General features: G+C 39.5%; 1 protein-coding gene across 1 annotated transcript in view; it reads right to left on the minus strand.

The window, feature by feature from the left end:
* CEP95 (centrosomal protein 95) overlaps window positions 1-14,942 on the minus strand; it is a 1,662,476-nt gene that overhangs the window by 359,755 nt on the left and 1,287,779 nt on the right. The window contains exon 18 of the mRNA XM_044080881.1: window positions 1,091-1,243. Coding sequence (XP_043936816.1) covers window positions 1,091-1,243 — 153 coding nt within the window. The remainder of the gene's footprint in view (window positions 1-1,090; window positions 1,244-14,942) is intronic.

Genomic DNA, 14,942 nt, shown 5'->3' on the forward strand with positions numbered 1-14,942 from the left:
TGCTGTTAGACCTAACTAACATGTGAGCAGTGGTAGTAGTCGTGGGTAAGCCAGGGACAGTGGAGGCCTCTGGAAGGGTCACATCAGAGGGTTCCAGCCTAGCAGTCTCTGGTCCCAGGTGCTGCAAACGGAACTCACCAAGATCTTTTGTTGACTTAGAGGTTGATGCAGTAGTTCTTTCTGTGGCCTCCAGATCCCTAAATTTTTTCTTTTTGCCTTTTCAGGATCACACCAGCGGCCATCAGAGCTATTGCAGGACCTGAAGAAGTCCGAAGTTGTGGCACTACCAAAGAAGCAGATGAGGACTACTTATGAGGTGCGAGTACCTTGACTCTACATTTAAAGGATTTTGCATGAAACGTAACACAATCAGAGCAATTACAGATGTTGTGCTCAGACCTCAAGCCAAACAGGCAAAAACAGTGAAAATCTTTATGGGGAATTTGTTTCCCACAGGACAAACACTTATTAACTTTTCTGAATATTAATTAGAGAAGACATTTTGCCAGTGGGGTACTTGCCTCTCTGGAAGCAGAGAAACTCTACTAATATGAGCCAACCAATGGACTGCAAGCGTATAAAGCATACTTGAAGCACATCAGATTGCATGGCTAGAAAGAACCGAAGATGGCACCGATGGACACCCTTTTTATACCCTAACGTCCGTACATTTGTCATTTAACATTTGTCAGCTTGGGATGATGCTAGGACTCTGGAAATTGGGCTGGCCATGGGCTTCTGAATGGCAGGAAATCCCAAGGATTAGTACTGCAACACTGACTATAAAAAATACCTACCTGTTGAAGAAAGTGTTAAGGTGCAGGTTAAGAAATGGGTTAAAGGGAGACTACAGCAGGTAAAAATGGGGTAGTATGGGAAAAAATACTGTGGGAAAGCTATCTGCAACAATTAGTTTCAAAAGACAAACTGGGTTTTCTTTTGATGTATTAAACAGTATAACCAGTATTTCATATGAAGGCATTGTAACTTCTCCCTCTGCTCCATCCTGATTTGAGAGATGCTGTACAATCTTTCATTAAAACAGCTAATATGTCAAAAATTACCCAAAGTACACTACGAATTTGCATACCCTTTCCTCACGAGTTCTTGCCCTCATCATTTTGGCACGTAACTGCACATGATAGTCCTCATAGTAATTTTTAGCACGAGCAATCTGATGTCTCCTCTCTTTGATTTTATTCTGTGCATATTTCTGTTGCTGTATTCTTTCTTTAAATTCTTTCTGAAAAATAGAAAAAATAATATGAGAAAACAAATATGCCATGTCCAGACCTCCTTCCAAAGTTTTGTATTTATTATGCACACACAGCAATACAATGCTTCCTGGAAGATTCTCTGCTCAAATAGCTGGTTAAGACCTCTGTTCAGTCGTCACACTGTTACTTTCTGTCAGAACAGATTAGTGAAGAGCAAGGAGAAGGCACACTGTCATTTAGAAGCATACCTCTCAATATTTCTGCAGCAAACGTGTGACAGTGTTTCATCACTCACCAAGATGAAATTGTTAGCATACAACGCAATGGAATCAAATGTAATAGCAATTACACTGTTTAAGGACTATAGGCCCTCACAAATCATTGTAAATGTATGCCTCAGTGCTACTGGCAAGTGATCAATGTTTAAATTTAACTGCAAACTTTTATTTTCACCCACCAGACCCCACTAAAGCAAACCACATACAGAGGTAGGTCCAAACCGTTGGTTAAAAAAACTGATATTACATACCATACTTAAAACAAAACAATCAACAAACTCCCTAGCAGACATGAAAAAAAGGAAATATTTTGTTCAGCCATTTGCCTCACTATAGAACAAGCCACAGTCATCAAAAAAGCAGAACATTTCTTGGGTTTCATTTTGTTTTAAGATCTGAACAGATTGCAAAGTTCACCACGTGCCTGCACTCCTATCTCATATCATTTTTATGTGCATTATTGTAATCACAAAACAATAAGGAAAAACATTTACAAGTCTTTATTGTACTATAATTTTGAACAAGAAGCTTAAAAAGAAACACGGCTGCCATTTCAAATGCGAAGTGGTTTCAAAGTCTTTCTCTAGATATTTAAAGAAAACTCTATTTAGTCTTTATTCAGGAATATGTTTACAGACAAAGCTGCTGTGCAAAAGGAAAAGAAGTCATGAGGAGTACTGGGGAAAGGCTTATGCAGCAGGATGGACAGGGCTGACACTTTGCGCCAGGTTACCAGACATGCCAAACAAGTGATGGATTTTTTTTTTTAAATAGCAAAAGCAGAGAGAAACAGCCAAAAAAGACTGTTATGTAAAGGTATCACACCATTACTACAGATACTCAAAACAGGATTACTGCTGCAGTGTACTCTTAATATATGTAAACTAAGCCACAGGCAGACACCAACCTTATAAACAGACATCAAGAGCATATCCTCAATCCAGGTTCAAGGAAACCTCCCACTCTGTAGACATCAGCTAGAAGCCTGGGTGTAAAGCAAAAGTAACATTTACCATCCTTTATGGGACGAGAAGTCACTAAAATGTGGACCTGAACATCTACCCTAAACCACAGAACAAGCCTCACAGAGTTTCATAGCAGACCTATGGAAAAATGCAAGCAAATAATACATCCAAGCTAATCTTTATTTATTTAACATTTGTTGACAGGATAGTCCGACTGAGCTAAAGCTTTTTTTCAGCAGAGGCCCGGGGAGAAAGCTCCACTTACAAAAGAACAAGTTAACAACAGTATAAAGTAATGCAATGAAATCCAATAATACAACACTGTAAAAATACAAAACAAAGCAAACATTCTGACCTATGTCAACTGACAAGATTTACATTTGTGTACAGATCCCATTAGCATGTAGTCTGGTACAATTAATGGAAATAATTGAGGAGTAAGGAATACTGTTGTACCACAATCCTTATAAGCAATTAATATATAAAAGGTTGAGTAAGATACAGGAAGGATAGTTAAAAAAAGAAGACTTAATAGGAGGAGAGAAAGTTCAGAAGAGATAAAAGGTAGGTAAACAGGAATTTAGGGTATGAAATACAAGACTAAACAAGGAAGGAGGTAACTAATCTACTTTAAAAATACTTCTACACTACTACTATGTTAATTATTCAGAAAAACAAACAAACATCAAGAAATATGGACTTACTTTCCAAAATCTGCCCTCACCATGTGCTTGGCAAGAAGTTTAAACTACTCGATGAAGATGATGACGTGGAATTGACAAGTAGAAGTTCTTACTGCAGCAATGATTCCACTTTTCAAATATCTATGGTTAGGATAAACAGCCTCAAACAATTATAAATTCTCTAATCCTGAAGGGGAGATTATCAAGCAGTGCGAAGGTCCCTGATGCTGGACGTGGCAAAAGGTTACAGTATGTATTTCAATACAGTACAGGGAAATCCATTGTTCAGATTGTAATGGTTGGAGATTGTGTGAACAGACGTTCAAGTAGCTGCTTTGCAGATGCTCTGCACAGATATATTTTTGAAGATGACTACAGTTGTGGGATGTGCACTTGCATATGCACCCAGACCTGGCAAGCTAGACTCTTACCATGACTGTCATTACAGAAGATGATACAGTTTGTTAGCCATTTTGAGAATCTGCTTGGATACTGGTATAGCTTGTTTTCCCAGTACAAGGTAACAAACAGTTCAACAGTATCTAAAGTCCTTGGCCCTGTTAATGTAACACCTCTTGTCTATGAAGCTGTGTCATTTGTGGAATCTTTTTTCCTCCTTTGTGTTATTAATTGGGATAAAAGGTAATGAGCTGGGTAGACTGACTGAAAAATTCTGTAACCACTTGAGGAATTAGTTATAACTACCTATTCTTTCCTTATGGAAAACTGTGTAGGTGTCTCTATACATCAAGGTTTGAAGTTCAGAGATCCTCCTATCACAGCTGAATGCTGCTAAAGAGAGGGTCTTCTGGGATAGAAACTTCAGAATTGCAGACCAAGCAGATTTAAACTAAGGAAGTACCAGCTTTTCAGTCACAAAATTAATGTCTCACAGAGATGAAATTGTTCTCCTAACTGGGAAAGTCTCAGGTATATGGAATTTTACAAGAACAGCTTAAAAGACTGACTTCCGAGATGGCTGCACACTGATCAACAGCTTAAATTCAGCTCTCCTAGTGTGAAAACAGAAACTCAGAAGAGAAAGCCACTGGACTTATATTTCTGGGTAAATTTCAGTAATTGGCTAGTAAGTGCACTGCCTGGATGCCAGGAAAAAAAGAAATACAGAGGACCCAAAACAAATCAGATGCAAAAGGTGAGGAAAAACACTGACTAGGAAAAGGACTGCAGCTGTTCATCAAAAAAGCAATGCAAGCTCCAGACATGACTTCCAGTAACCTAGAGGAAAATATAAGACAACTGCACACAGACCTGATTAAAATAAATGAAACACAGATCAACTCAAATAACAAAAGGCTGGAAAAAATGGAAGAATCTTTGAAAATATATTCAGATGAGAAGATGATAAAACTGCAAAAATCAGAGGTCGAAATGAAGAAAAAGTCGGCTGAATATGAGACTGCTCAAGAAGAGATGTTTCAAAAATAATAGAATAAGAGGACAGAGCACATAGGGAAAACCTAAGATTTTCTTCTGTACCAGAGTAGCTGAAAGGACCAGACTCTATTAATGTTATGAAATCACAAATCAGCAACTGGACTGCTATTCCACAGCAGTTATTAATTAAAAGGGCACATCATGTGTATGCTCCAAACCTGGCCATGAGAAAGCAACCTAGACCTTTAATAGTAAAGATACAATCCTACCAGCAGGAGGAGGTGATTTTGACAAAACTGTGGCAGAAGGACAAAATATTAAAAGTGGGAGAGAGCAGAGTGCTTGTGGAGAATGATTACTCACTGTACACTAGGCAGAAGAGGAGTAAATTTACTCCATTATTCAGGGAATGTCAAGAAGCATATGTGAGACGTAAACTGCTGTACCCAGCTATCTTCAAAATATTCTTTCCTAGAGGGAGAAAATCATTTTTGATGCAGTACATGCTAAAGAGGAAATACAAAAATTTGTCCAACAAAAAGTGAGCTGTGAAACAGAAGGAGATTCTGCATCTTGCTTCTCTCATAATAAAGACCACAGAGAGACTGTGCCAGTGAAACCTTTTTCAATGTTCCAATGGAACATGCTTGAAAGAAGGAAAAAAGCACAAGAGTTGACTAGGAGAACCGAGAGTAAGTTGAAAATGAAGCAGTGACAGGATATGGGAGATGGAGATGAAGAGGAATAAAACAGTAACTTGTAAATTGACAAATGAGGGATTTACAAAGCAATAATTATATATGTGAAACATGAAAGAACAAGACAATCTGGAAATATTGGACTTTTTGACTTTGTTAAACTTGTAGGGGACTTTAAAGCATATGCTGTACTTCAAGTCATTAATGTTTGGAAAAATACTTGGAGAGGGGAACAGGAGGGAGAAAGTTAAATAAAACAAAACTTTTTTTCTAAAGTAATATTTTATAGTGCATGACTTTCTTTGCTATAAAGTTTTATCAGTTATTTTAAGCGTAATGGGGATACAGATGTAAATAGGTGCTCCTGTTTTTTTTCCCTCCCTTCTCTTTCTCCTTGTTCAATTTTAAGGAATATAGGCACTACAATTTTAAAAAAGAAGAAAAGTCTGGTCAAAACGACATGACAAAAAACTGATATACTTGTTCCCATTCTTGCATAAGGGAATGACTGGATTAAAGCTCTTAGTTTGATCTAGTAACACGTTTTAAGAAAAGCAAGTAAATGAAAAAACACTGAATAGTATAAAGCTTTCTTTATAGCAAATAAATGTATGCTTTTAGTAGCAACTTCATATCTGGCCCTCATGTCTCCATGGAACGTATCATCATGGAACTCATAAAAAAGACATTGGTAACCTCCAAACTCTGGATCCCACCTAGTTCGTGTTTGTGAAAGGCAGATCATGCCTCCTGAACCTGATCGACTTCTTTGAGGCAGTCACCAAAGCCGTAGATGAGGGTAAAGGTGGTTCACACAGCCTATCTTGACCTCGTCAAGGCTTTCGACACCATCCCCCATTCTGGAATTCTAGCTAAATTCACTAAACTAGGTATAAATCCCTACGTCACAAGATGGGTTACCAACTGGCTCACTGACAGAACCCTCACTGTAAAAGTTGCAGACTCCAAATCTGACCTCAAAGCAGTGACAAGTGGAGTACCACAGGGTTCCATCCTGGGACCTCTCCTGTTTGGTATCTACTTCTCTGAAGTACAGGCTAACACAGAAGGCCTCTGCTTAATGAAGTTCGCAGATGACTGCAAACTAGGAACCATAGTCAAGTCCCCAAATGATGTGGACATCCTACAGAAGGGCCTCGCTGAGACAGATGCATGGTGTCAGAGCCATGGCCTCAAGCTCAATGCCAAAAAGTGCAGCATCATCCCCTTTGGTAAAAACTCTGTACCTATGAACTACCACATAGGCAGCAATCTACTTAACACTGAATGCGTAATAAGAAACCTTGGGACCCAGGTGGACAGTAGTCTCTCCTTTGATAGTCACATTGCCACAGTAGTCAGGAAGTACTTCTACGTGGCACACCTCATCATAAAAGGGTTCTCATCCAGGAAAAAAGAGGTCATTGTTCCCCTCTACTTGACACTCATTAGACCCATTATAGAGTACAATGCCCCTTTTGGAATGTACCTTACAAGACATCTGCAGCAGCTGGAAAGGCCACAGAAGTACCTCACAAAGAGGATTACTGACCTCAAACAAATGCCCTACACTGACAGCCTCAAATAATCCAGCTTTGCTCCGTAGCATATCGCCTACTCCGAGGTGATCTCTGCCTAACATATAAATCTATGTCAAACCCAGAGCTGTTGGACATGCTACACCTAAAGAAATCCCAAACCTTGTCACCACAATAAACAGGACATGCTGGAGGGATAGATTCATGTCCCAGAGACTTCCCATACTCTGGAAAAGGCTACTCATCTATGTCAAGCAAAGTTCTTCATTAGCACTCTTCAAGAAAAATTTTGATGAGTGGATGGGAAATAGGAAATACACCCAGGGGATCACTTTTGTGTCTCTGCTCGACAGTGGCACAGGAAAATAACTTTCTTGGGTGGCGTAAGCCAGGGAACCTTGTTGGCTATGCTTACGTAGGCCCTTGGGCCGATAGCCTAGTACCTACCTATGAACCTATGAGACAATCTGATAAAGAGAAATGGCTAGAATATAATGTTTTCTAAAAGGATTCAAGTGTTTTCCTATCTGGGACAGTTATAAAGACAAGACAAAACCAGACAGCACTTGACTTCCAAGATAGCTGCACATTGAAGAACAGCTTAATTGTGGTTCTCCCAGTCTAAAAACAGAAATTTAGCAAAGAAGGCCAGTGGACCTAGATTTCTGGGTAAATTTCAGTAACTGGCTAGTAAGTGCACTGCCTGGATGCCAAGAAAAAAAGAAATATAAAGAACCTGGAGTAAAATCAGCTACAAAAGGTGGGAAAGAAACATAAACTTAGAGGAGTACTGCAGTTGTTCAGCAAGAAGCAGTACGTGTCTCAGACACGACTTCCAGTAACCTAGAAGAGAATATATAGCAGCTGCACACAGAACTGGTTAAATAAATGAAATACTGATGGAGTATATCAACACAAACAGTAAAAAGCTGGAAAAATGGAAGAAGCTTTAAACAGATATTCAGATAAGGTAACAGAACTGCAAAACTCAGAGGCTGAAATGAAGAAAAGGCTGGCTGAATATTTAACTGCAGAAGAAGAGATGTTTCAAAAAATAATAGAGTTGGAGGATAGAGCAAGTAGAGAAAACCTGAGATTTTATGATGTACCAGAGAAGTTGAAAGGCACAGACTATTAATTTTATGAAAGCACAAATAAGCAGCTGGGCTGGTATTCCACAACAGGAACTGTTAAATGAAAGGTCACATCATCTGTATGCTCCAAATCTGGTTACTAGAAAACAACCTAGACCTTTAACAGTAAAGATGCAGTCTTATCGGGCAAAAAGAGTTGATTCTGATGAAAGTGTGGCAGAAGGGCAAGGTGCTAAAAGTAGGAGACAGTAGAGTGTTTGTGGAGAATGATTACTCAGTGTACACAGGCAGAAGAGGAGTAAATATATTCCATTATTTAGGGAACGTCAAAAAGCAGGTGTGAGTCTGAAAATGGCTGGGTACAGCAGTCTGAAAGTGTTCTTTCCTGGATGGACAAAATAACTTTTTGATGAAATGCATGGTAAGGAGGAAATACAAAATGCTTGTCCAACAAAGTGTGAGCTGTGAATTAGAAGGAGGCTCTGCTTTGTGTTCTCCTGGTGATAAGGACTACAGAGAGACTGAGCCCGTGAAATCTTTTCCACTGTTTCAACTGACTGAGCGAGAAGGAAGAAAACATAAGAATCTACTAGAAGAATCAGGAATATGTTGGAAATGAAACAGACAGGATTTGGAAGATGATGAATGGCATTAAAGCCAGTAACTTGGAAATTGATAACTGTGGGATGATAAAGCAATAATTATATTTGTGAAACTTGACAGAACAAGAACTTGTGAAGATACTGGACTTCCTTAGACTTTGTTAAACTTGTGGGGGACTCTAAAGCATATACCCTGATTCATGTTATTAATGTTTGGAGAAGAAAAAACAGTAACTTGGAAACAGACAAATGTGGGTTTACAAAGCAGTAATTATACCAGTGAAACATGGCAGAAAAAGAGGATTTGGAAATTTTTGTGGACTTGTTAAACTTGTAGGCGTCTCTAAAGCATATGCCCTAAATTTATGTCATTAATTTTCGGAGAACTACTTTGGAGAGGGGAGGAGGGAACAAGAGAAAATTAATTGTAAGTAAAACAAATTTCTTTTTTTTCTTAATTGCAATGTCTAAATGTTGCATGACTTTCTTAGCAAGTTAGGAAGTAAAGTTTTCTCAGTTCTTGTTTTTTAATGTAATGGGGAAAGTAATACAAACAGATGCTTTTTTTTCATCCCTTTTCTCTTTTTCTTTGTTCAGTTTTAAGAAATGTAGACACTGCAATGTGGGGGGAAGGGAGGGAGGAAAGGTCTGTATAAGAGAGCATGACAAAAGAAAAAAATAGTGTGCTTTTGCATATGCTTGCATGGGGAAATGACTGGGTTAACCCTAAGATTTATTCAGTAACACATTTACTACACAGCATATAAATGGAAAAGAATATTGATTATTATAAGGCTTTTTTCAGGTATACAAGGTATTCTTATCAGTTTGTGTCTGGTTTGCATGTCACCAGAAAATCTGATAAATAGAAATGGCTTGGAGAAAATGCTTACTGAAGGCATTTAAGTGTTTTCTTAGCTGGAAGAGCTATAAAAATTAGACATAACCAGACAGCACTTACTAAAAGCACAGGCTGTATCATGCATCTTAGCATAAATGCCTGTTATTTTTGGTTGCCTCTAGCCTGTGGGTGTGGCTATTAGTTTAGAACATTTGTTCGTATTATGTACATAGCTTTGTGTGTTATTATTAAGTTAATAGGTTTTAGAGGGGATTGGGGTGTGTCCGTGTGTATTTTTGTTTGAGGGTTTTAAATAAAATAAAAAAAATCTACAAGATGTGACATAGGCTCAAATGGAGAAGACAAGAAACGCTTGTATAAAAGATGCATGCATCTGCCAAATGGTGCATGCATATAACACAAAAGCTGGAACCACACATTTAACAAAAAAGCTGTTATATATAAATAGTAGGAATAATAATTCCTCAACAATATGATTCTTTCTATAACGTCTTTAAACGTTAATGGTCTAACAGATAAATATAAAAAATAAACAGCAGTGAGCTATATTAAAAATGCAGAGTGCAAATAGCTTTGCTTCAGGAGAGACACTTGGAAAGAACTGAACATGTGAATTTGATAAAGAAAGGTTTTCAGGAGGGTTATTCAGCAGAATACCTGGAGCAAAGGAAGACAAGAGTACTTATATTAACTGCAAGAGGAGCTTCAATAGTAATAGAAGATAATATAAAAGACAACATTGGCAGATTTGTAGTACTAAGAGGCTACTGGCAAGGAAGAAGGATTACACTGGCATGTATTTATATTCCACTGAAAACTGCTATAATGGGGCTTAGGAAAATTCTGGGAGAAAATCAGCTTTCAGCAAGAAATATTACTTACAGGTATAGACTGGAATTTGATTTGCAACAGTGAAGATGTGTCTGGGGCCCCAGATGGGAAAATAAAACAAAGGAGGGTAGATGTTTAAAGAAATTTATGAAAATCTTTGGCATGGAAGATGTGAACTCAGCACTAGGAATTCAGAGTAAATTTACAAATTCCCCAAGATACAAAAACTGGGCTAGGCTAGACAGAATTTACATGAATTGAATTTAATTGAAGTTCTTGATACACAGCCAATAACTATTTCAGATCATGCGACAATAATAACTAAAATAAAAACGAGACACTGGCGCTTCCCCACTTATCTGTTGAAAAGAGAGGAATTTAAGGAATAGGCAGTGGAAATTATTCAGTAAAAATTAGAAAAGATAAAATTTTCTTCTGAAATATAGCTAGGGAGTGGGATAAAATTAAAGTAGAATTTAAAAATATGATGGAAATAAAAGAAAGAGAAATATAGTTAAGAAGAAACAAGAATTATTTAGAGGGACTGACAAATGTTAAAGCATTGCAGAATAGGGGGAATCTCGGAGAACTAGAACATGAGCAACTGTTGAATGCTAAACAGAAAAACAGGGATTACCTCAATAATATGCATGAGGTTTGAAAGACTGCTGTTAAGCAACTGTTTTTTGATAATAATTACAGAGCACGATGACTCAGGCAACAAAGTAGAAAGGGACAAAAGGAAAAAAGCACCAGTCAACTGTAAAGGAGTGGCTTGAGCAAAAAACAATATAATAGAAAAAATGAGCTTAGCCAAACCACCACAGCTGAATAAAGTATTATGCACAACCACTTAATGATGCATAAGAAACCGACTTTATTAGAGAGCTCCACAAAGTAAGCTCTTTCACGATCTCAATAACCGCTTCATCAGACTACATTCAAACAAAAATGCACTCGCTTAGGTTCATAGGTTCATACTAGGCTATCTGCCCAAGGGCATTTATAAGCCTAGCCCATAGTTATGTGGCTTTCGCCACCCCTTTAGTTTGAATAAAACTATGCCTATTATTTTGCTGTGCCTCTGTCAAGCAGTGACACTGAAGTAATCCCTGGGGTATATCTGCGATCTCCCATCCATTAGTCAAGATTCCTCTTGAACAAGACCAGCGAGGTTCTCTGCCTCACATGTACCGGGATTTTGTTCCACAGCATAGGGAGTCTCTGGGTGATGAATCTGTCCCTCCAGCACGTTCTATTAATAACCGTGTCAAGGTTCAAGTCTCCCGCCCTTGTGGTTCTGAGGGATCTAGATTTTTTGAGGTGAAGCATATTCATCAAATCTGGGTTTGACATGGCCTTATATGTCAGGCACAGGTCACCTCTGAGCAAGCGGTATGAGACTGAATAGAGCTGGAGTTCTTTCAGTCGGGCAGCATAAGACATATTTTTGAGACCCTTTATCCTTTTGGTGAGGAACTTTTGGGGCCTTTCCAGCTACTGCAGGTGTCGGGTCAGATACATTCCGAAGGGGCATTGTACTCAATCATAGGTCTAATGAGTGATGAGTACAGGGGGATGATGACCTTCCTTGATCTACATGTGAATCCCTTCATGATCAGGTGGGCAATGTAGAAGGTTTTCCTAACTACTTTAGCAACATGAGTGTCAAACGAAAGGCTACTGTCAACCTGGGTCCCCAAATCCCTGATGACTTCTTCTGTGCTCAGTGGATTGCCACCTATATGGTAGCTAGGGGTAACCTTGTTTTTCCCGAAGGGTATGACTATGCATTTCTTGGTGTTTAAAGTACAGTTTTGTACCTACCATAAATGTAGATGTTCGAGGATCCACATTGCTGCAGTCCTAACTATTGGGGTAGTCCGCTGTCCAGTCGGCCCGAATACCAAAGTATATGGCTGACGTCGGTCAGGGCGCATTAGACTGACGTCAGTACGTCAGGGTACTAATGCGCATGACCGACATCATATCCTCAGTCTTTTCTTGCCCCAGATGTCAGAAGGCCCTGAAAAGATAAGGCCAAAAAACCAAAAACTCCCAAAATACCTGCACCAAAAAATATATATACAATATATACACAATCAGCAGAATATAACCTCACCTACACAACCACCCCTAAACACAGAGGGAAGGAGGGAGGGTATTGGACTGCAGCAATGTGGATCCTCGAACATCTACATTTATGGTAGGTACAAAACTGTACTATGTTCTTCATTCCACATTGCTGCAGTCCTAACTATTGGGTAGAATCCCAAAGCAGAGGTAAGGGAGGCTGGCAAATCATAAGGAAGCAGGAACTGACAACATGCCTTGCAAAATAGCTGTGGCAAAACCAGCCCTAGACTTAGAGTAGAGAGGAAGGTGATAATGCTTAGAGAAAGTATGCACTGAACTCCAAGTAGCTGCCTCCAAAATATCCTTAGTTGCCACCCCTTAGAAATGCTGTGGAAGTGGCAGTAGCCCTAGTGGAATGAGGCCTAATCCCAGCTGGAATCTCCTTGCCATGATGGGAATAACAAAAGTAATGCAACACCCAATCCACCTAGAAATAGTTTGTTTTGACACAGGCTTGCCCTTTGAACTCAAAGCAAAAGAAACAAACAACTGCTGAGACTGCCTAAAATCCTTAGTCCTGCTCAAATAATAACGCAATAGCCTGTGTACATCTAAAGTGTGCAAAATCTTTTCCCCTTTATTTTGGGGATCTGCATAAAAGGTAGGCAAATGAATAGTTTGGTTTAAAGCCACACTAGAAACCACCTTAGGCATAAAGGAAGGATTAGTACGTAAAGATACCCTATCCTTATGAAAAATCAAAAAAGGCTCCACTGCCATAAGGGCCTGCAACTCAGAAACCCTTCTTGCAGAAGTAATGGCCAACAAAAAAGCAGTCTTCCATGACAAGTATTTCAATTCAGCAGTAGCCGCAGGCTCAAAAGGTTGTAGAGTAAGTTTCTCCAACACAAAATTGAGATCCCAAGCAGGAGTAGGAGCTCTACGTGGGGTCTTATATTCTTTGCCCCTCTAAGAAATTGCTTGAACAAAGGATGCGAAAACAATGGTGGGTCACAATCATAGTGAGCTGAAATTGCTGCAGCATGAATCTTAATGGAAGAGAAAGACAAACCTTTGTCCAGTAACTCAGTAAGATATTGAAGAGCCACACTCAAATTTGGCTCAGTAATCTCCAAATTGTTTGCTGCACTCCAAAACAAAAATCTCTTCCATTTTTCTGCGTACACTTTCCTTGTACTAGGTCTTCTGGCTTCCATAATCACATTTAAAACTTGTTGAGGAAGCTGAGACCTGCTGTCTTTCAAAACAGAATATGCCAGGCTGTTAGATGTAGAGAGTGAAGCTTGACATTGAGCAGATGACCGTCCCTCTGAGACAACAGGTGTGGAATCAAGGGTAAAGGCCATGGAGGCTTCCTTACCAGACTCCTCAGTAATGGGTACCAGTGCTGCCGAGGCCAACCTGGAGCTATTAAAATCATCCTTGGCTTGTCTTGTCTGACCTTTAGAAGCACCTTTGGAAGAAGAGGCAGAGGTGGAAAGGCATACACATGAAGATTTTTCCAACTGAAAGAAAGAGCATCCACTTTCCAAGCTGTGTGATGAAATCCCTTCGTGCAAAACTTTGGCAGCTGGTGGTTTAGTGGAGAAGCGAACAGATCTATGTCTGGAGTTCCCCATGACACTGTCAATTTTTGAAATACATGAAGATCCAGTTTCCACTCGTGGGGATCCATGATTTGTCTGCTTAATACATCTGCTAAGGAGTTCTGTGCTCCGGCAGAAACCTTGCCTGAAGAGTTAGTTGCAGACTGAGCGCAGTCTCCCATAAAATCATTGCTTGTCTGCACAATGGGTAAGAATGTGTTCCCCCTTGTTTGTTGATGTACCACATGACAGTTGTGTTGTCTGTTAGAATCAACACCTGCCCTGGAAGAAGTAACTCCTTGAAAGCAATTAATGCAAACTGAACTGCTAACATCTCTTTCATGTTGATATGTAGATGCTGTAGTCTGGCAGGCCACTTGTCTTGTATCCACTTTCCATTTAGATGAGCTCCCAAGCAATATCTGAGGCATCTGTCGTTAGAATCTGACTTGCCTCTGGCCGGGTCACAGAGAGTCCCTTGTTTAGGTGACATTCCTGAGCCCACCACAAAAATTCCTTTTGAATGCAAGGTATTATTTGAATGACAGTGTCCAAATCCTGGCAGTGCTGTGTCCACAGATTTTGAGATACCATTGTAGCTTCCTCATATGCAGTTTGGCATTGGGAAGCACCAGAATACAAGATGCCATGAACCCTAAGGCTTGAAGGACTGTCCTTGCAGTCAGCCCGGACTGAAGAGATAGATGATGGAAGTAACTGGAAAGATTCTTTTGTTTGTCCGGGGTTAAAAGGCCATCTGGGCTGCTGTATTCAGTCTCACACCCAGAAAGCACATGTCTTGAGAGGGTACTAGACTGGACTTTATTTCGTTCACAGAATACCCTAGGCATCTTAGCACTGCTATGACATATTCCAGATGCTGTAGAAGATCGTCTTTTTCTTGAGCCAGAATCAGGCAGTCGTCCAAGTAAGGATAGATTTGGATTCCTTTTAGCCTGAAGTAAGCTATCACTGGAGCCAGAACCTTTGTGAATACTCTGGGCAGTAGATAAGCCAAAGGGCAATGCAGAGAACTGATAATGAGAATTTCCAGCTCGAAAACGCAGATACTTCCTGCAACTTAGTCTTATTG

Source organism: Protopterus annectens, chromosome 8.part0, assembly GCF_019279795.1.
Source record: "Protopterus annectens isolate FY-2018-M chromosome 8.part0, PAN1.0, whole genome shotgun sequence".
Taxonomy (NCBI): domain Eukaryota; kingdom Metazoa; phylum Chordata; order Ceratodontiformes; family Protopteridae; genus Protopterus; species Protopterus annectens.